The following is a 23,503-nucleotide window of genomic DNA, read 5'->3' as shown; positions in this document are numbered from 1 at the left end:
AGCATATTTAATCTACAAATAGTAATTAAGCACACACAAAGGAATACTTCTGTAATACTCTAAAATTTAACTGATGTACATTGACTTTTGAATGGTAGTAACATTTTGCATGTTATTTAAAAAAAACAACCCGCATACAATCAGCAGAGGTTACTATATGAACAGCCTCTAAGTCTTCATGAAACAGAACATTAAGTTAACATCATTAGCTCCTCAAACATGTGGCCTTTCACAAGGACCTGATAAAGTGGTTGTTTTACGTGATGTAATGAACAAAATGGAATCCATAATCAATGCTGTATGCTATACATGTTAAGAAACAAGCTTATTCAAACAGAGAGAAGCTGTTAAAGCTACTTAGTGGATGTTTAAATGAAACAAAAAAGTATTTGTCTATGGTTGATGACTGGAAAAAGTGTGCTATGTTCATTCATAAGCCTGAGAATACATTAGCAAATGGGCAAGCCTAGCATGAAAATTGGGTAAAGTGCACAGCCACATTTTAATGAGAAAGAGAGAGAAACAGGTTAAGTTATTTCCTGAGGCCAATCTGAGACACAAAATACACAAGACTGCCTGCACCTTTCTATGGCTTAAGGAGCTATACACCAAACTATTGTATTTAAACTTATTAGAATACTAGTCCCATCTTATGTGATGCACCTTATTTTTGCCCACTTTCCTGGCAAATTAATGCAAGATGGCTTCTACAGAATAATCTCTTATTGGCAAGTTTAAAAGGAAAGCATCTGGTGGGTGAGGAAAAATGAAGCGTTCGCCTTCAAGCCTCTTCCAGCTCTAATGCTGGACTCATATTACAGACACAAATTTATGGACCGCAATATTAAAAAATACTGTGCACAACAGCACCCCCAAATATTTATGAAATAGAAAAGGGCTAGGTAGAAAGAAAAATGCTATTTCAGCAGAAACTTTTAGTAACGAGTGGACGTTGCAAAACTAGGATCTATCATCAAGACAGAAACCTATTTCATTTTTATATTGCTGTGGTTTGTATTGTCTGTTATTTTGCACAATAAATGTGATTTATATGAGGCACTAACCAGCCAGAAATTAACTTTGGCTGAATTCCAACCCTAAAGTCAGGGTTTTAATATTAAGAAGCAAAGAGAATGGCTGTGAAGGAATCAGATACAGCTGCGATTTCTGAATGAGGAACAAGACAAAAAAAAGTTTTTACAGTGTTATTTTGTAGACACAATTCCATTAAATCAGCCACAGTGATTTTTTTTACACAAGATGCCTGGGACTGCTCTATTAGCCCACTATTGTAATCTACACTTTGTTTTAAGAATATACAAATGGTCCTTCTTCCCTCTGCTTACCAAACAACTACAATTACTTGCCTACGTGGCAACAGCTTACAGCAGAACAAAAGCAAACAATATTTAGCATTATGGAAACTTTTAAGAAGGGCAATATCCAAAATGGAAATGATACAGTACTGCAAAAGCAAAATGTTGCACACATAGCAAAAAAACTACCTAGAATAATAATATCATGTCTGAATACACCCATGACGTCTAAAGTGCTTCCCAGTAACCAAGTGAGAGTGGGCTGAAAGTTGGACCTGCCAGAATCAAATCTTTATATCGTACAAAAGGTGGCTGGAGTGAATTCAGAGGAAACAGATCAATGCGTCTTAGTGCGCATCCAAAACTGGGCATGCAGCCACTGTGACTCATGCACAGAACAGCTGTTTCTTGGCATATGCCTCCACCACTTTTGACATTACAATCTAATGATTTTTTTCCACCGCTCATTCCATACATTTATTGTCTTCTACAGAAACAAAGCAACAAATTATCTGCATTAAGTCTATTCTTCTGTTTCACTTGAGTATTTTGTACAGCATAAAAAACAGAAAACCTCTAGGACTTGTTGTCGACCTCCAAATGAAATCACATCAGTTTCACTGTGTAATCCTAGCTCTGTATTGCTGACTGCTGGGGAGAAGTGGGGGGTAGGATGCCAACTAGGTGCTGCTCTGCTGGCCACCACCAGCAGAGGAGGAAGAGTGGTGATGGGCTTCACCATGGCAGAGATCACAGCTGCAGCCTAACATGTGGGAAGCTATCACTGGTGATAGTAAGTGGAAAGCCCTGAAATGGGGAGATTCAGGTGACAAGCACTAGTGGCTTTGGATTCAAATCCCCATGGATCCTCCAATGGACCCAGAACTCAGGTCACTCAGCCACCAGCACAGGCATAGCAATATGGAAGGAAGCACTGCCCTGCACTTCTGCTTCTGGTCAGTGCAAACTCACAGGGCTTTGAATGCAAATTTGATGCACTGGTCCTCCAAGCCCAATGTTAACATTGCTCTGCCGGTCTTTCTTTGGCAAAAATAGTATATAATAGCCTTTATGCTTTGGGGGAACAACACCACAAAGTTAAAATTGATCATAAAAAACAATATACATTTGACAACCATGGGGCAAGTTTCAACTCAAAAAGCATGCTTATTTTGTGAAAATGTTGTTGGTCCAATAAACATATTGCCTGGAGGCTGGTGGGGAAGGAAATGGCAGGAATCGCCTCCCCCAGCAAAATCTGGAGACAAATCATTCGCTGACCCCACGAAAATGTTGCCCAGTGGCTTCAAAAGAAGGAAAAGTATTAGAAGATTTATTTGTGTGATAACATAATTACTTTGGAAAACTCTGCCCATCACCTAATCCTAAATAAGCTATGATAACATTTGTTCATTTTACCTGGATGGAGCCACGCCTACCAAATTAGGACCCAATCCCCGGAAAAGTGAGCGAGGGCCTTCCTTCTGTAAAATCATCCTGCAAAAGAAGCACACATGTAATAAAATACATATTTAGGAATACTGAAGTTATATTGAATCACATAACTTTATTTCGAAGCACTAAACATATACAAACAGGCATATGTATACACAGCACTTTTCTACACCATAGAAACTAAACAAATGTTGGGGGCTCTTTTGTAATTTTGTACATTTTCCTTTTTTTAAGCAAATCTCATGCTCATTGCAGGACTCTTTGTAGACAGGATCCCAGCCCAGCACAACTTCCACGCATTACATCATCCCACCCCTGTCTGACTGGGGATCTTGTCTACAAAGAGTTCTGAACTACTGTGAGCAAGTACTCCCCACCACCACCTTCCATAGTTTTTTCCTCCACTCTCACCCCCAGCCACACCATTCACTTCTTTTTTCCTAAATTGCATGCTGCATTGCTGCATTCTCGCTCCTTAAGCAACAACCGTTCCTATGTATGCACTGTGCATGCAGAGAGCAGCTGCTGTTAGCATCTGTCCAACCACAGGATACTGTGGTCTTGAGGCCCACTGGTGGCCCCTGGCCCACAGTCGGAGAATGCTGACAACTGTTCTCGAGTCTACCCTACAATTACTCTCATGCAGGGAACCAGGGCTAAAACTACAGCACATGATGTTACTGCTGATTTTAATGTGCTTTTATGATTGAATGGTCCTGGTGATTTTATTCTTGCACACTTGTTTAATTTTGTGTTGCTGGCTGCCCTGTGCTCCTAACTAGAGGAAAGGTGGGATACAAGAATAATTTAAACTTGCAGTTGCTGAGAGCTGGGGCAGCTCCAACTATTCCTGGATGACACATATTAGTTAGACGTGTTCTAGTCTGGCTCAGGCCCGGCCATTGGAATTAGTCTCCCTTGGTTGCCCTGATTTTTAACTATTATTATAACTGCAAGGTACTTAGAGGATTTTTTTTTATTTTAAAAAACCTACCCACCCACCATCATTTAGTTCACATGTAGCCCCAGAGACACAGAAGTGGGGGGAGAGACCTGATTTTATTTCTTTATTAAAGAGTTTCTTGATTTACAAAAGTGTTTGCAATGTCTCTCTCGTATTCCCCCCCCCCCCCGGCCATGTAACATTTTTACAAATGAGTTTCATTTGTTGAGACATTAGGAAGAAAAGGGGGAAAGGGGGAAAGAGGTGAAGAGGGGGGAAAAGATGGGTGGGGGTGGGGTCGGGTGACGATGTTTCTATTTTAATTACTATATGTAGGGTTTGGTGTCAGCGTTGGTTGTGCAGGTTTTTTGTTGTTCGCTTGTGTTCCTTTGGTGGTGAGAGAGGTTGGGGTTGGCCTAGGGTGTGGTTGTTCATTTGTGGTTGGCTGTGGTGGTCTTTGTTTTCATGCGAGTGGGGTGGGTGGGTGTTTTGGATCAGGTTAGCCATACTGATTTGTATGCTGTTGGTGGATTTTTGTCGTTGTCTTGTTGGGCTGTGTATGTGATAAAGGGGAGCCATACTGGGGTGAAGGTGTCTTCTTCTATTTGTGGGGAGAGACCTGATGAGCCTCAGCAAAGCCCCACTGCTCCACCAGCTGGCAAGTAGACCCTCCCCAGAGTCTGAAGTGGACATCCTCTTTAGGCTCCAGGGAGAGTCTCCTGGTGAGTCAGAGGGACAGCAGAGGCTTCCTTGACCAGCTCAAATGATGTGTGGAATATCTTCTGTGTGCAACAGCAGAGCTTTGCTGAGCTGACAGGCAGCTCTTAATTTCACGCAATTTCACTGATACATGCAGGGGTTCAGAACGTAACCCCCGCGTAAACGGGAAGTCGCCTGTATATAAATTTTGTTAAATAAAAAATAAAAACTGGCCACATCAAAAAATGCCTTTAAAGAGAAATCACATTTCCTAAGAAGTCAGCACAGAATATGTTTAAAGCTGGATGAGAAGAGTTAGACGATACAGGTATCAGGGAAGAAGACAGGGCACTTAACATTTGTGTATTTAAATGATAACCCTTAAAATATAGTGCTCCAAGGGCACTAGGAATTCAGGATGAATTCAGGTAACTTTAGGTTCAAAGCCAAACTTGTTATCTAATCAGCATGTTGCAATATGCACCATATTATGCTTATCAATACAGATAAAGTGTCCAATAAGGTCAAATTTTCTTTAAAGCACTTCTTGTTCAAACAGAAATACAGGTTAATGACATAAAAAACTAAGCAATCTACAAACAATGTTGCAAGAGACATTCACTTGGAACTGTTTGAACTGATCCAAGTACCTACATTCATTTCAACACAGTGGTTTAAAGATTCAGTTTATTTATGCAGGCTGCACTGGAATAAAAATCTCGTTCTGCCTCATTCTTCTATCCAAGTGCAAGATCAGAAGTCACGTTTGAAGCATGTAGTTTTAAAAAGGATTTGTTTGTAAATTACACTGTGCCATTTGTAATCACCACTGAGAGGTCTGAGGTATGTTGCACAGCTGGATTCCTGAATGCCAATGCATCTAAGATTCATTATGTAAGGTATGATTTTGCAATCTTAACTATGGAGTATGTCACTGCACAACAGCAACAACAAACAGTACAGCAAGCAATACATGAAAGATACTGCAGGAATTGTAGTTAATTTCATTGTTACGTTTAAAGTCATTTCTTAATCTTAAAAGGCAAACTTTAATACAGATTGAAATTGGCAAGCATGCCACCATTAATTATCCCACAGGGTGCAGATCCTGATTCTACTCCTGGGGGGGGGGGGGGACCATGAGGAATACAGCAGCCTTCCAGGCATTTTAGTTGCCACTCCTTAACATTTCTCAGTCCCATAAAAAGGTAAAGGTACCCCTGCCCGTATGGGCCAGACTTGACAGACTCTAGGGTTGTGGGTTCATCTCACTCTAGAGGCCGGGAGCCAGCGCTGTCCGCAGACACTTCTGGGTCACGTGGCCAGCGTGACAAGCTGCATCTGGCGAGCCAGCACAGCACACGGAAACCCCGTTTACCTTCCCACTGGTAAGCGGTCCCTATTTATCTACTTGCACCCGGGGGTGCTTTCGAACTGCTAGGTTGGCAGGCACTGGGACCGAACGACGGGAGCACACCCCGCCACGGGGATTCGAACCGCCGACCATGCGATCGGCAAGTCCTAGGCGCTGAGGTTTTACCCACAGCGCCACCCACGTCCCTCTCAGTCCCATAAGCAGAAATAATTATTAAAGTGAGCGAAGTATGAAAGGCTCAGTACCCCACAGTTGCTTATGCTTTTAGAAAACTTTAGAAAAGGCAGCATGATTGAAGACAACCCATCAGCTCATTCTCAGCACAGGAGGATGGATTCCTCTTTTCTTACAATGGATCCCTCTTCTTACAATGACACTGTAAGACAGGTCATTATTACCTATCCATGTTGTAGATGGGATAAGGTGGCTGGGGCTGAAAAGACAGAATGCCCAAAGTAGGACTTCCTAGTTCAACACAACTATTAGCTAAAAACAAATCTGTAAAAGCAACTACTTTGTACAAGTCGCTTACTGTCTGAGAAATACTGATGAAAATACATTTTAATCTACTCCTTCTTTGTGGGTTTTCTGCCAAATGATTTCTCTGCGCTTTTCTATCAGAACCATTTTGTCCTTTGGACTCAGATCTAAATTTGTAATCCTACTTACGTAAGAACTACAGAAACATAAACTGTTCACAGTTCATATTGAAAGATGCCCCAATCATTCCATGTTATAAATCCTACAACTGCAAGCTGCAACAAAAACTCAAGAACACAACGCTGTATTCTCAAAAATTAAGAAACATATTATTTCAAAAATAGCACCACTTGGGTTCTTCATACAGTGGTTGTTCGTTGTCGCACCTTATCAGCGGCAATCTTTCATCTGTCTGATAGCCAGACCACTTCAGATTCCTTTAAACTACTGTGAGAAACAGTTTTCAGCCTATATTACAGACTTTTCCCCTGATGGCCTCCAGACATTTTAGACAACACCTGCCTGATAAGTTACAGCCCGAAACATATAGAGGGCACCAAGCAAGGAAAGGGTGGAATAAACCAATTACCCCACCAAGGAGGGAGGGACACAGCACAGTCCTCACCACTATGACACTAGCTTTGCAATGGAATAGCTTGTTATGCAAATGCTCGCCTAATCAACAATCTCCTTGGAACGCATGTGTTTGATAAGTGGGACCTGAGTGTACATTAAAGGTGCCAGATGCTCACCTGTGGGGAAGGAATTCCACAATTTAGGGGCTGTCACATAAAATGCCTTCTCCTGGATTACTCCTTCCCTCATCCTCTGAGGGTGATAGTAGTCTTAACACCCAAGAATGTATGTAGGAATGAGGCAGTCATGCTATATATCAGAGCACAGTAATCAGACACTTTTGTTTTTGGTACCCATTAAAGATGGATCAAAATGGTGGGTTTCAGCTGGCAGGGCATATTCTTGTCTGCAAATAGGATTGCACCTTGTCTTAAGTATGGGAGGTTGTGTACAAACCGTGACCTGGAGCTTACTTTCTAAAACCTGAAAACTCAAGCTCAGAAGCAACCAACTTCAAAAGAAGGTGCCATAAAGATAACAGAAGAAAAGTCATTTATTGCTTGTTTTGTGATGACCCATGACAGGAATCTGTGGCACGCCCACCCTAGTAAGATGTGTCTTACTGTCTCCCTCATTATTGGCTTTCAAGAGAAATTTAAAAACATTCCTGTTTACCTAGGCATGTTATGGCTGAAAGACATTGTTCTTGGCAACCCCCAGATAACTGGTTGAGAATGTTTTAAACTGTTTTTTGAATGTTTTAAAATTGCTTTTAGTATTTAAAAAATATATTTTGTGACTGCTGTGTCTGCTGCTCTGGGCTCCTTTCTCTGGGAAGAAGGGTGGGATATAAAGCAAATAAATAAATGAACATAAGATACTGTGTACAGTACTCTGGTTTACCATATAACCCAAGACAGTCACATTTTTACAGTAATATCAAAATCCTGCAGGACCTCACATTGCAAGTCAGAGGAGTAAGGAGAAGCCAAGGAAGACTACCTACAGCAGATGAAGTGCATCTCCAGCATGTCTTATTTGAATTTTTCCTAATATAATTTTCTCTTTTCAAGGGGCATAAGGCTATGCAGTGATAGCTTGGGTTACATACGCCTCAGGTTACAGACTCCGCTAACCCAGAAATAGTACCTCAGGTTAAGAACTTTGCTTCAGGATGAGAACAGAAATCGTGCTCCGGGGGCACGGCAGCAGCAGGAGGCCCCATTAGTTAAAGTGGTGCTTCAGGTTAAGAACAGTTTCAGGTTAAGAACAGACCTCTGGAACGAATTAAGTACGTAACCAGAGGTACCACTGTATAGCAAAACAGCACCTTTCAGCAGACTTAAAAACAGGAAAACTCAAGGAGGGTTGGTACTCACTTTAAGCAATGGAGAGGCCCTGGGGAAACTCTAGTTACACGATTAACACTGGCACCATTCACAGTATTCAGCTGAACTTCAGAGATGTAGAGTGTAACAGAGGAAGATTGCAGCCGTGTTTTTACAACTTCTAGTGGACATGTCAGAATCGCACCTACGGTGCCCCCACATCTGCAAAGAAGAAGAAAAAAATAGTAAGTCATCAAGGAATGCGGAATGTCTACAATCAAGCAATTTTACAAGATGGTATAAGATAGCCAGGAACTGTGGCAAGACTCTTGACAGAGGAATACTTCCTTCCAAAAGTAGCAAAGCTTTGGTGTAGTATTGGCCTTGTGTTATGCTTTGTAGGCAGTGCATGCATGTACGACATTTAACAGAGACATGCACTTCCTGTAAGAAATCCTCAGCAAATTGTTTGATAATAAGGATTTCAGTATTGCTTCTGTACTGAAACAACTAAAGATTGCAACTCATTCTTTCTAAAAAAAGTTCTTCGTTGACAGCTCCTTTCATAAGCATTCAGTACTTAATTTCTATCATTCGCTTAATCTTGTAAATATGGCTGAATAGCTAAGGCTTCTAATATTCATTATCAGATCTAACTCAAGTTGAAGTCAATTGCATTCTCTCAACCTTCTTTTAAGGTACCCAAGATATACAATTAGACTTTCTAGTTCAGTTGTTTAAAATTGCATCATACAATGTTCCAGTGTTTTCCTATATGATTTTGCATGCAATACTGTGCTATATTAGCAGAATTACGATAGTGTTAGGGAGGGGTAGAGAAAGACTTTTGAATGCTGGTGATGAGTGATGATTGGATGAGCGTTTGAAAGGGGTTTTCAATATTGGGGGTATGACACTTGAGAGTCAGTGGAGTGGAGAGTGGAGCTGAGAAAGGGTGTGAAAGTTGGTGGAGGATGGGAAGCAGGGTTTGTTAGTTAAGAACTATAGGGAAAGCATTATAATAGCAACTGATGTCACTGTAATAAGATAACAATTAACAATAAGATGTTATTACATCTGTAATAAGATAACAAAATCATATGCCTCAAATAATCATATAACCTTTGTTTATTATTTCTCTTTAACAAATCAATTGTCATTACACTGCATGTCTCTTACTTGACTCTCTCAAAAGTGAAGTCTTTAGATAAATATTATCTGTGGTGGCAGCAGAAATAAAGAAGAATGACTGAAATACCCATAAAAAAAAAAAAACCCAGCTCATAGCTGTACATCTTATTAAGAATGAAAAAGTGGTACAGGGCTGAGTGGAGAGTGCCAGAGCATCTCAGAGAAGGAGGGGTGGAGGCTACAACACATGAATGCAGAAAATTGCCTGCTGTGTAAATGTTTAGTTTCTTGGACTAGTTATTCTAGTAACAAACTACTGTAACTTGGCATATGTTCAAATACACCACAGCAGCACATGAAAAACTGCCAGAAAATAAGCAAAAATAGAAAGCCAACAAAGCACAGTGGACATATTCAAATATTGTGCTACAAAAATAAAATGTGCACCCTTAATTTGAAGCATGTTCAATGCTATTCTTAAAATTTAGAAAGCTCTAATCCTTGAGGCATTTGGTGCTGAAAGGGCCAACCAAATTGAAACTATAGGCATCTCTGTTTTTCACTTGCCACCTTCCATCATGGTGAATGCTCTATAGCTTGCTGGCAAGCAACCACTGTCCCTCCCAAGCATGAAGCTGTGAAGATGGATGGGAATCATCCCAAGAGCTGTGCCTGCTGCTTCCCCCAGCTCAAGTTTCGGAGGAAGGCTAGAAGTTATTTAGCAAATGTGTGGCCAAGGATCCTGTTCTTTGACTGCAGCTTGGTGAGATCACTACAGGCACCTCTGCCAAGCAATGGTCAAAGCTGCCATACTTTCTCTGCTCCCTGCCCCTTTTCCTGAAAGAAAAGGGGACTAGTTCCCTTGGTAAAGGCAATCTAAATTAAGCTGGTAGAGAAGGCGGGGAAACAACCTGGTGACCACAATTTTTGGCTTGGATATTGAGCCTAGGCAAAAACTGTGGTCCCCTAATGGTTGCAGAATGCTATCAGTCAAATGCTCTTTGCTGCTCAAGTGTCCTTCAAATTGGAATCTGCCTCTTCATGAAAACCAAGTAGATTAAATTTCTGCATTTTTAAAGAGAGAACACTTGCTTGTGAGCAGCACAGGAGCACTAGGCTTTTGTCATTAGGTCTGTCATTAGGTCTACAGGCGAACAGTCAAGCATAGTTAATTGAGGCATAAAGACAACAATAAACTCTCATCTAGATTACGTTTCATGCCAGTGACCTAGATGTATCACTTTACCAACCCTTTCAACTATCTTGTCTTTGCACCAACACCAAAGTAGCATCAAGTAAGCTTCCAAGTTTATAAATAGAAATGAATTACAATGTGCATTTTCAACTTCATTCATGTGATTTACCCTCTGGTGAAGAGACATTCTCTCAATTACAATAAATGATACCACGTCATGCAGCCTTTTAATATTATTTTACTAGTTCTGACTATGAGATGCTTTTATGAACAACTACTTGTGTGATCTATACAGAATAATATTTCAGAATTGCCTTTGAACCCTGCCTGGAACCTATTTTTACCCTCCATTTATAATTCTGTTTTGTTACATTAAATTTCCTCCAAATGATCAAAATTATAGGCTGCTTACTTAGATAAAACTTCACACTTGAATGCCACTTTAGGCATGAACAAGCGTAAGGAAGCCTTGGGCTCTCATGCTTCCTCCTCCCCAGTGTGATTGGAAGGAGGAATCTGGAAGCTTTCACTCCTCTTGACAGTCAAACTAGGGAAGATGAAGTGAAGGGGGGACACAAACCAGAGATTTAACTATGCTTGCTGATGTTACACTAGTTTAGTGTGACATCCTAATGTGGCTGTTCCATACTTAAAGAAGTGAGAATCTAGAACAATGTAAAACACTGTAGCCAAAGTGGGAAACATTGGACTAGGTAGTCAAATAGGTTAATCTGGTTTAATGACAGCTTCTGATGCCACTCTCTGGTGGTACAGCCTCATGAATGGACCATATCAGAAGAACTGAAGCTGCTAGTTTCAACAACACAGAATGCACTGCTTTCTGTCTGAGCTACAAGGAACTACAATCATTTGGTACAAAGAACTAAACATATTTTACACATATATACATATGTTTACTGCCCAGCATTTTGTACTTCAGGTACATGTTTTTCTAAAATGAAGTTTCCCAAAATAAGATCTGCACACAAAAACTGAAAGCGTTCAACAGAGCTCTTAAAGAAAACAAATGTTATTTCTGTACGAATTAGTCAGACAGCCAGGTGCCTAAAATGGGACTAAAGTGCCTACTCTTAACAGAACATGGGGGACTCTGTATTGAAAGATTCTTTTTTCGTACCTGGACTGTTTATTTACCAAGCTTGTTACCAGAAATATAGCAAAGGAAGCAACAAGTGATTTGTCTGCATCAACCAGGAAGGTCATTAAGACAAACAGGTACCAGCAGTACTGCAAACAAAATCTATACATATACAGCCACAAATACTTTTTATTATAGGTTGGACTCTTAATAAGCAGTCAGTTTAAAATGTTCAATAGCTCCTATTTTCTGTTATCACATAGCATTAAGCTATTTTAACTGCATTAGCAGAGCATTATCTCTACAACATGAAGTGTTAATAATATTATTTGGGTTTGACTTAGCTCAGTGACCAGCACAGATAAATATATGAACTGTGCTAGCTGAACAGCTAAAGAACCTGAGCAATACCAAATGAAGAAAACAAAATAGTAAGCTCCCTTTCCCAGTTCTTTATACCTTTTCTTGCATCTAACAAAACCTTTGAAACAGGCAACAGAACTCATTATGAGTAAGAGTATCTCAGGAAACAAGCTTAACTCCCACATTTCAAGGTCAGTTTGCAGAGCTGAAGCTTAAAAGATCAGTTATGCATTTATGCATAAAAAGAGTCATTGGATGCACTTCATCCTATTCTCTGCTTTACAGCTCTTTTACAGAGTGCTTTACAATCTATGTGTGTGCATACACATTGTCTCCATTATTTAGCCTGTCAATAATCAGCCAGGTTCAGGGCTAATTACTGTGAGTGGGACAGATAGTTTATTTAAAAAATTAATGAGTATACAAAAATGAATGGAGAGTAGTCATCAACCTGTGCCTCCATTTTATGTATTTTGTGTATCAAGTGAAAAGAAATCAAAGAATTACAGAATCATGGAATTGTAGTGCTGAAACATACAAACTACTCTTATATTAGCTCTCCTTCCCATATTTTGTGTAACACTCAAAGCAGCTCTAAAATATATGAGCTTCTGAAAGCGGGGCTTCCCTTTCAGATTGTTTGGAAGCTGCAACAACCACAGAATGCAGCAACAAGGCTGAGTGTAGGCATTTCAGGCCAAATACACACATTTTGCTGGTACCAAAATATATATATTCTGGTTGCCAGTCTACTACTGTGCACAGTTTAAGATGTCAACACATCTAAATTACACCTATAGGACCTGGCGCAAAATATTTGCACATTCACCCATTGACAACTACGTAATATTTCAATACATTATCTGCCAACTGAGTACCACTCACTGCCTTGCTTCCTCTCTAAGCACTTTAGTATGGTGGCAACTACCCTTCGGAACTCCCTCCCACCGGATATCAGAAGCCTTCTGTATGTTTTTTCCAGAATGTGCTATAGATGTTCCTCTTTCAACAAACCTTTTAAAATACATATAGCATTTGGTATCTGTCTTTGGAACTAAATTGATTTTATGTGTGCGCTGTTGTTTTAAACTATATTAATATTTTTTTGTAAAAAAATGTAATTGTTTTAAAGGTGTGTTATTATGTGTTGAATCGATTCAGGATGCTCCTTGGGAAGTGATTCATAAATGAAACAAAAAAAACTACCAAGCTATTGCTGGATCTATGAGAGGAGTATTCATCTATTGGTTAGTTTACATGGACATAAAAATGTGAGTTGCTTTCCTGGATCAGGCTAAAGTTTTAATGAAATGAGAGCTATTTCTGCGAGCGACCAGACAACTAGAACAATGAACATCAAGGAAGAGATAACCACTCTGTTTGCCCTGAAACTTCATAATGTTATGAACATGGAGATTCCATTATTGGTTGGAGCTATGAAAGTAAACCCTCCTCATAGAGGAATTTGTTGATTAAAAAAAAAATGCTATCTACATCAATGGCCCAAGACATGGCACCAGTGCATCATTTAGAGATGCAGATGGTGAAACATATGAGGACTAAGTTTGCTGATACTTGGCAGGAAAGGTAAGGTTCGAAATGACATTCTTTTTTTAAAAAAATCCTAATATAAGTAAAGTAAGAACAGTCAAAGCTTTGGTACTATTTTCAAGACAAACTGTGTTTTTCTGAGAAGTTAGCAATGACTCAAATAATCTGAGCCAACACCAATATTAAGCAAAACTGCATTTCTAATTTTCAGAAACCATATCAGGTTTTTCATCAACCTCAAATGACCCTGGAAGGAAAGTCCAACCCTAACAAGAATCTTATTGTGACAGTTAAGGTAATAGTTACCTATAAAGCAAAGTTAACAGACAGACCTAAAGAAGAGCTGTAAAAACTTTTTTTTGAACATACGTATTTCTAAAACCTGCAGGTGGCAAGCACTATCTTAAGAGGCGTTATTTCTTTAATTGGATAGCTGTGGTATGAGAGCCACAAAACCAAGTCAAAAACAGATTCATAGTTGGAATAATCGTATCATTTTTAGGAAGGATCTATAAATGATGGAATTTGGTATCAGGATTTGAGTCTTAATACTGACGGGGTTTTTTTAATTGCAAACTTGCACATATACAGAGGGGAGGGGAGACACTGTTGACATTTATGAAGAACTGAACACAGAACTCAATATTCTTATAGGAGTCCCTCTTTGCTCACATCCAACTCAAGGAAGACTTTCCACAACACGTACTATATTGCTACAATAATGAAACAATCCAGGTGTCAGGCTCTGGACATTATTGGCAGAAATTGCTTGCATCCAAGCTCACTTTCAACCTCCTGCAACAGACCATAGTAATGGGCTGTAAGAAATTTACTACATCCAGGCAACCGTCAAGCTTCAGAAATCCACAAGTAAATGATTAGCCATACAAGCTGCTGAAAGCCCAGGCAAAAACCATATTTGTACAGCAAGACAGGAAGAAGCCTACTGTTGTCAAGATAGTTTTTTAAAAAAAGAGAGAGACAGGCATTTAGAAGATAAAGGTCCCCTTCTCCCACAACACAGCTTTCCAGTCCTATAAACACTTTTATCTATCTGCTTTAAATGAAGGGTGACTTCTAATGTCACATGATGGACTTTCCCTTTTGTCCCTTCTCCACTGCAGTTCCCCAAGCAGCCCAAATCTACTGAAGAGAGTCCCTCAACCCCCTAGAACAGATATTGGTGGAACATCTGCAGTAGAGAAGAGGAATCTGTTCCACCAACAGAGCCGTATTCCGATGGTGGATGGGCACAATTTGATTTCTCCAGAAGTCTGAAGCCATTATACCTCAGGCCTGCCTTAGATTATATCTGCTCTATCATAAGTTTCCCTTCTAGGAAAATATGCCTCAAGTCTAAATCTAAGGCTTAAGATGCCTTCAGTTTGACTTCACACACCTGAAAAAGTGGTTTATAGTGAACAGTTATATTCTGAGAAGGAGAGGAAGTCACATATACAGAGCACGGCAACATCACAACGTTCAGCCTTTGCGTAATACCACCGTGCTGAAAAGAGAAATGTTTTGCAATGTGACCACTACAAACTATTTCTTAATGTTACTTTTGTTGTATAATCCTATACACATTTAACTCACAGCTCAAGCAGCACACATGCCTTCTTTCTTCTTCAGTGATCACTTGTAGCTGAGTAAGTTTGGCTTTCATGAACACGGTCTTAACAGTGAGTTCGTAAGTGACCGTGGAGGCCAGTTCTGGATCCACACATCCTTTCACAGTGAGGACATAGGTTTCTGGGCGGGAGTTGATCACGGTGTGGATTTGCCAAGCGTGCCTTCCTCTTAGCACGTTTCTCCCTTGCATCCTGAGTTTGAGTGTCTTCAAAGACACCTTTGGTAAAGGCTGTTCTCCAATTGGAGCGCTCACAAGCCACTGCTTCCCAATTCTCTGTGTTTATACTACATTTTTAAAATTTGCCTTGAGAGAGTCTTTAAACCATTTTTGTTGACCACCAGCATTACGCTCCAGTGGGGTGTTTCCCTTCAACAAAGTGCAGAATCATGGCAATGAAAATAGAGTTGGGGTGATAACACAACCCTGTTTAATACTTGATCCCACTGTACATGGTTCACTTTGAGAGCCATTGTTATCTGCTATTGTTGCTGTCATATTATGGAGGAGCTGAAGGATGTTCACAAATTTATCTGGGCAGCCAATTTTCAGGAGGACAGTCCACAGGACATTAAAATTTACAGTGTTGAAGGCCCTAGTCAGGTCAATAAACGCCATATTTGGGGGTTGGTTTTGCTTTCTGCATTTTTCTTGAAGCTGTTGAGCAGTAAAAATCATATCCACTGTCCCCCTAGAAGGTAAAAAACATTTTGGGATTCAGAAAGGGTAGCCTCAGATATTGTTAGGAGACGGTTTGCTAAGATCCTTGCAAGAATTTTGCCAGCCGCAGCTAATAAAGAGATGCCTTGACGCAGTGGATTCTATCACCTTTTAAAAAGAGATTAATAATTTTGGCATCCCTAAAGTCTGCTGGGATCTCTTCTCCGAGATTTTTTCGATGAGCTTGTGAAGTTATTGTGTAAGTTCAATTCCGCCCACTTTGAAGACTTCGGCAGGTACCCCATCAGGTCCACTGGCTTTGTTGTTTTTCATATGGTTAACAGCTGTACACAACTCTCCCATTAGAGATACTTCAAGCTCATTTCCTATTTTTATTTGTGGAATTTGTGAGAGATGCTGGTAATGTTCTTTCCAGCGCAGTGCAATACTGTAGCTTCTTTACCTTTTAGAAGTGTAGTACCATCTGTTGACCATAGGGGGCATATGCCATGATTTATTGGCCCATAGATGGTCTTTGTGGCTTTAAAGAAACTCTGTGCATCATGAGTGTCAGCTAAGTGCTGGATCTCTCTAACTTTTTTTATCCACCAGGTGCTCTTTAGTTCTCTGGTTCTTCTTTGAACCTCAGCTTTAGTGTTGGCAAAGGTTTTTTTCTTAGCAGCACCATTTTTCTCTCTTTGCAAGAACTGAAAGGCCTTCCTTTTCTTGTCAATAACACATTCAATCTTACTATCATTCTCATCAAACCAGTCCTGGTGTTTCTTGGTTTGGTACCCAATAGTTTTTTCACAGGCTGCAATAATGGATGTTTTTAGCTTGATCCAGTGTTCCTTGATGTCATCAGGGAACTCCGAAAGCAGACTGTCTTTAAGAGTCATTTGGAAGCAATCCCACTTAATAGGATCTTGCAGGGCTTGAGTGTTCATTTTGTGCCTTGGTTTCCTTCTTGCTATATGTATTCGGTAGTCAAGATAAAATGGGAGAGAGAAGCATGCCACTCGAGAAATGATGCCAGAGAGCATTCCCCAGCAGCTAGGTAACAAAAATAGTTGAGACGGATGACCCTGAGTTACTTTCACTCTGCTATGCATTGGACTACATGCATATTTTGCAGCTCTGCCAATCCAGGGTTTGGGGATAAACGTTCAGCTGCTACTCCTAGAACAAGAATCTCAAGGTCTCTACCGTATCTTCTACACAATATGAACTTTGGCCAATTCCATGGGACCTTGAAGCAGAAAACAGATTCTAGCTCAGCCACCTTCCAAAAAAAGTGGAAAATTACTAGCTTCAAGCAAGTGTCATGTGTCTCTGAACCCGTTATCTAGTTATACAACACTGGTTTTCATCCACACCCAAAACAAAAGGGGTGTAGAAAAATGTGCATTTGTGGAGGAGACAGAATAGGAAGAAATATTTGTAGTTGGTCTGTTCAAAAGCAGCACAATAAAAGAGATGAATAGTAAAACCTGTGACCATTCAGAAAAGGAAGGCTAAGATACTATTTTCTCTTATCAGAAAAAGGACAGGGACAACAAATGTGTTTCCCAAGAAAGTAGATGAGATAACATTGGTCTCCTGCTACTCAGAGCTGCCTGGAAAAACTGAGACCACACAGCACCGTGTCATTCACCCAACACAAAGCAGTTTTCCAGAGAGTTAAGGCTAGTGTTTCCATTTACAACTAACAAGTCCTACCACATTGACATAAAACCATACATATTCATCCCATTGCCTTCAAGCTTCAGTCACAGTAGATTCTTTTGTAGGTTAGCTCCTGAACTCTACCCCTAAAGTTACTTATGGATACAAGAAGGCCTATCTTTAAAGCAACTTAAATATCTGCTTTTTTAGTACACACTAAGCCTTTATTTATTTGAAAAATAATGTCAGCAAGATACTTACAAACTAATCCTTAAAAAGAAAGGATCCTTTAAAAAAAGGTGCAGACGTATTCAATGAGGCTTATTCCTATATATATCCAGGATATGTATGTATACACAGAATTGCTGCCTAACAGTATAATCCTATGTATGCCTACTCAACGTATGTCACCTTGAGTTTAATGGGTTTATTCCAGGTATGTACGACTGGCCTATTTACTAGTTATGTAGAAGACAACAGTATTACAGTAAATTTATTTCAAGATGCCATGAAGCCAATCTAGAAAGAAGAACACTGTGTCAGGCAATGTGAAGTATGCTTGATCCCTCCCTTTCCCTTATCAAAATAAAAGCTACTACTTTTATGTCACTGCTCTGCTAGGATTACAGTTCCCTCCAACACAGCAAATTTGGGTGGCTGACCACCTATCAATCTGGAAACAACCCCCCCCCCCCAAAAAAAACACACCACCCCAGCAGTTTCTACATACCCAGAAAACTTCCTAGGGACATGAACACATTTTCAAATTTAAAATCCCAAATGCAGCCTCACAATGATGGGTGAGTTGCCACATCTTACATAATGTCAAAATCACTTGAGCAGGGAGACAAAAGAATTTAGAAGAAAATGGTTAAAGCCTTAAATTATAGGAGGTATTTTGGAGAAGGGAGATTGTAATCTGACCCAAAACACTCCCTTCCCAACACTATACAGGACTGTATTCTGGAGATACGTGACAACATTTTCCTGCAAGTCCCACTTGTAACTATTTATTAGAAATGCTGACTTAGTCGCCACTGGTGATGCATAAAGATTATCTAAATAAGCAGGCCAAAATCAACCCAATAAAACAGCAGTTCTGTCTCCCGGCGCCCGAGACGAGTCTCCTCTATCCCGTTCTGCACATTCTGGGCAGAAGAACTAACATTTCCTCAGTCACCCCAACCAAATAAGTTTCGTTTTCCCTCAGCACATGGATGCTGAGGGAGAAGGTATGAGTTGCGAAGAAACGATAGAAAGGGAACGAGGGAGAGAAAAAGGGGAGGAGGAGGAGAAGGGCAAAAGGCCAGTGACAATTCCCACCTACCCTCCAGCAAACAGGTGCACGAAAGTGTCTTTCTGGTTCATCTTCTCATGCTCGTCCCAGGAAGACACTCGAGGGGAAGGCGGCGAGAGGATCAGCCTCCGCCCGGCGCTCCTGGGCAGCCTGAGGAGAGAGGAGGACGCGGGGCCAGGAGCGCTGCCATCGACCTCGGAGAGGAAGGCAGCCCAGGAGGGAGCAGCCTTGGCCCTGCCGCGCTCAGGGGCCCCCACACGACCCTCTCCCAAACGGTTCCTCCTGCCTCAGCCCCAGAGAACTCGCCACCCCGCCGCCGCCGCCTCCTTCCGCCTCCTCGCCCAGCCGGGGATACGCAGCGACAGGCAGCTTCCAAGGCACCGAACGGCCAGGCCCGCTCGCTTCTTCCAACGCGAAACGAGGCCCAATATAAACAGACGCCGCCATTGGCTCGCGGGCGACGTGACGTCGCCGGCCCAAGCTTTAATCAGGCTTTGCGCACGTGATCGGAGGCGCTCAGCGCAGCCAGCGCATCAATGGAAGGGAAGGAGGCGGAGGAGGAGGAGGAGGAGGAGGAGGAACCCGATGCATTTGCAAAGCTCTGGTGGAGGTCTCGTGCTAAAACAAGCTGTAGCTTAGGGCCCCATTCTCTTGGGGGGGCCCCCAAATTTAATTGTATTTCACTATTAATATACTTCTTAATTGTATTTCATTTCAACAATTACTTTGATAAAATACATATTTTGTAATGTGCAAAGGGCTTTAGATCCCTATTAGGTCCATAAATTATCATATAGCATAGATTCAGCACAAAAAACAGCGACAATTTGTTGCTGACAAAGTACAGCTGGACATATAAAGGGCCCCAGTAGCTCATCAAACCTAAATCCGGGCCAGATCCTATGCCCGTGCTTACTTGGGAGCAAGCAAAGCCCGTTGGACTTTTCGGGACCTGCTACCCCCCCTCCCCAAATACTGAGCGCTGAGACGTGCGGTTCACACGGATTCCGCAGCAAGGAAAATGCTCACAAGCGTTATCTGCCCGGATTAGAGCGCTATCTCTCCACCTTTGGCTCTTGCAGGTAAAGAGGGACGGCCGCATGGGCTGTGCACGTCGCCGGTCTTTTGCAACTCGACTGCCTGTCCTCTTGGGCCAGAGGGAAAGGGAAAGGAAGTGAGCCTTGTTCAAATCGTTCCTAGGCTTTACAGGATTTATGCTCCTTAAGCCAGAGGTTTCACCCCAAAGCCAATTCCATCTGCCTAGGGGAGGATCTGCAAGCAAACAGGGTTGTTTTGTTGGGTTTTTTGTCCCTCTGCTTATTTAACACCAGTCAGCATTTATATTGGAATTTCTTTTAATGCGTTTTTATTTTGTCACTTTTGTTTTTACTGCCCTGGGCTACCGCGGGAGGGAGGGCTAGGTGTGAATTTAATAAACAAACCCCAAGTTGCAGATTGGTTCCATCAAAACCAAGATCAGATTTTTAAGACTTGGAGGAAAAGCAAATGGTGCCCTTCTCCAGCTTACTGTTCTGCCTACTTCTGTCAGATCATGCAAGTGTTTGATAAATACTAAAGGCAAGCGTGGTGGGGGAAGGTTACATTCCCTTTTAGAGATTTATAGTTTCCCCACCATTTTAAGCTTCCTGCCCCAATTGGTGTTTAGCAGCCAGGCAACCCTTAGGGCATTTTCCAAACTACTTGCTTCTTTCATGCAATATTTAGTAATTCTTACTGGGCCACAGGATCTTTAATTGTACTTTAAGCAAGTTTTTTGGCCCCTGGTATTGGAGAAATAGGATTCCCCCGTTAACACTCCAAAAGCGTGATTAGTGTTGAGTGGAATTTCACAAGCATCATAAAAATAACATAGGTGTCACTCTACGCCCCTCCTTCAGCCACCAACATGGGTGTTGGGATTGCATTGCTAGGCTACAATTCTTACCTGAGAGTCAGCCCCACTGAATTCAGTATATTTTAGACATGTATAAGATTACATTAACATTTCAATTGCCTTCCCCCTCCTTTGGCTTCAGCTTCACACCCAACACATTCTTGTGTCCTTTTGGCCTATCAATTTAGCTGAACCCAAATGAATCCAGTAATTATGAGAATGGAAATTCTTTTAAGTCAGACACATTTGTGCTTCTATCTGGTATTTTTATGTTGTGAACTGCCCTGAGATCTACGGATTAGGGACAGTATACAAATTTAATAAACAAACAAAAATAAATAAATAAATGGAATCTGGCTTATTCAAGAGCAACATCTCATGAAGAAAAGCCTTTCCTTGTTCATAAAACTTATATTATTCCAGTTCTATGCACATTTACACAAAATCAAACCCAGTTGAATCAAGAGGGCTTTATTCCTGAATAGAAAAGCAGAGTCTCTGGATATAGAAAAGTGTCCTTAGGATAATTGGGGGGGGGGAGGGTAGCAGATGACCACATTACATGAATCAATTGGCAGAATTAGAAACACAAAATAAACAGGCCACAGTATAGAAGAGAAACTAAACTGAATAGGTATAAAAGTTGGGTCTAGCCCAGGAATAGGTAATTATTATTTTTGAGCTTGAGGGCCACATTCCTTGCCACATATGTAAAACCTGATGAATGATGAATTTATGTGGTGAACTGCCCTGTGATCTTTGGATGGAGAGCAGTACACAAATAATAATGAATGAATGTAAATTCTCCCTTTATACAGTAGGCAAGTTTCTACACACATGCATTCAAACTCCTCTTTATCTACCATCCAGTGACCTAAGCAGCATTGCCAGAGGTAAAAGACATGTTTTAAACCATGCAAAAACATGAGTGTTATGAAGCAGGGTGGCTGGGGGGGGGGGGGGGTTGGCCTGCAGAGAATCCAGAGGGGAGAATCATATAGAGACAGGAGGGCCACATTTGCCTCCCAGGCCTGAGGTTCCACACCCCTGATGTGGGTTTTTAAAGCTGAAAGCCACATACTGTAATATAATCTGAAACAAAAAAATTATAATCCTTCCATTCTACGATTCTATGACATTTTCAGCAGCATGCGCTGAAAAATTTGCTCAGTTTCTCCCCCTAAATGGTTGTTCATGTACTACCATGAAGTAAGGGGTCCTACATAAATAGTCCAAATATTGACACCTTCGTCTTCAGGGTACCTGTATGCACAATCCTAATCCCGCTTGTCTGGAGGTGAACCCCACTAACTTCAGCATAACTAGCTTCTGAGTAGTTGTGGTGAGGATTGCAGAATGTTGCTTAACTAAGTCCCACACAAAACCAACCGGTGTAGAACCACTGTCTCCTCCCCTTTCCCCCCAAGCGCAAAATACAACCCCAAAAGGTGACGTCACGGCCTTCCCAATTAAGGATGCGAAAGCGGGGGAGGGAGGGAGAAGAGAGATACACGGAACGAAGAGGCTCCTCCGCCCAAAGTCAACACAAGGCGAGAGATTCCGAGAGATTCGGCTCCTTTGCTACCTTCCCACCCCTCTCTGGCGCTGGATCAGGCCGGGTGCCTGTGCAAAACGTCTCTTGTTTTGTCAGGAAATCAGCCCTGCCGGATTTCAGAGGGATCAGGAATGCAAGCCTCAGCGCCTACCCCACCCTGCAGCAGTTGCTGCTCCTACTCCATTTGCACCGCGGCTGCCGCAGCCCAACCGAGAAGCAGAAGGGAAGGTTTTCTCCGGAACGCCGCCTCGGGTCTCTCCCCAGACGGGCCCGCTTCCCTCCGGGAGTCCCCTTAACACCCCCAGTCAGTCGCCTTTTCCCTCCCCGGCAGGCCTTGTGCAAAGCAAACCGATCTGGCCCGCTTGCTCCCCGAGCGGATCTCTCTCGCGCTCCTGCAGAGGCAGAGGTGCTGCGTTCACACGTTCCTCCCTCTCCCGCGCGCGCCCCCGGCAGCCCCCGCCCGCTCGCACCTACCCTCCAGCAAACAGATGCACCAGGGTGTCTCTCTGGCTCATTCTCTCTCATTCTCGTCCCCAGCAAAACGGGAGGGAGGCCGGGGAAGGGAAGGACGCGAGGCGGCGCAGCGCACTTCCTTTTCTCCCAGGCTGCTCAATGGCGCAGCGCCGAAGGAGGGGCTCTGCCGGCCGCCCCCTGCCGGCCGAGGAGCGAACCGCGTCTCTGCGGGAAGAGGAGCGAGCGCGTGCCAAAAGAGGAATCCATGCTGAAGTGGGGATAAAGGGGCGTGCAATAGCAGGCTATAACCTACGGATCATCTGCCCAGCCACTCCCGTTTCTTTCCGTCGCGCAGGCTCGTGGGTTTGTGCCCAGCACTGGGCTAAATAAATAAATAAATAAATAATCCTGCATTGCAAGGGGTTGGACTAGATGACACTGTTGGGCCCTTTCAACTACAGTGGTACCTCGGGTTAAGTACTTAATTCGTTCCGGAGGTCCGTTCTTAACCTGAAACTGTTCTTAACCTGAAGCACCACTTTAGCTAATGGGGTCTCCCGCTGCCGCCATGCCGCCGGAGCACGATTTCTCTTCTCATCCTGAAGCAAAGTTCTTAACCCGAGGTAATATTTCTGGGTTAGCGGAGTCTGTAACCTGAAGCGTATGTAACCCGAGGTACCACTGTATTGTATACAATTCCATGCTGAGCTCATGGAACTGCTTTATAACGAACTGCCAGTGGTGCCCAAAGTGGGCAGTAGCGCCGCCTAGAGGGGGCGCTGAAGGTGTACTATCGGCCTTCGAAAAGCGGCTGGCTACCATGGGGTCAAGTTCATCC

The 23,503-nt window shown here is 42.1% G+C and overlaps 1 protein-coding gene across 2 annotated transcripts in view; it reads right to left on the bottom strand.

Annotated features, from left to right (window-relative positions):
- Positions 1–22,846, bottom strand: part of SLC25A36 (solute carrier family 25 member 36) — a 40,466-nt gene extending 17,620 nt beyond the window's left edge. Inside the window, exons 1-3 of one of the 2 annotated variants that reach the window (XM_083443004.1) lie at positions 22,687–22,846; positions 8,224–8,394; positions 2,736–2,813 (exon numbers count right to left, since the gene is read on the bottom strand). In XM_083443004.1, the coding sequence (XP_083299130.1) occupies positions 2,736–2,813; positions 8,224–8,394; positions 22,687–22,727 (290 nt within the window). In that variant the 5' untranslated portion in view covers positions 22,728–22,846. Of the gene's footprint in view, positions 1–2,735; positions 2,814–8,223; positions 8,395–18,793; positions 19,244–22,686 lie in introns of those variants that run through there. The other variant, XM_083443003.1, reaches the window with a different exon arrangement.
- Positions 22,847–23,503: the final 657 nt, after the last annotated feature.

The sequence above is a fragment of the Podarcis tiliguerta genome (genome assembly GCF_965153285.1).
Source record: "Podarcis tiliguerta genome assembly, chromosome: 5".
Classification (NCBI taxonomy): domain Eukaryota; kingdom Metazoa; phylum Chordata; class Lepidosauria; order Squamata; family Lacertidae; genus Podarcis; species Podarcis tiliguerta.
The sequence above is the reverse complement of the archived record's forward strand: the minus strand, read 5'-3'. Positions and strand labels throughout refer to the sequence as shown.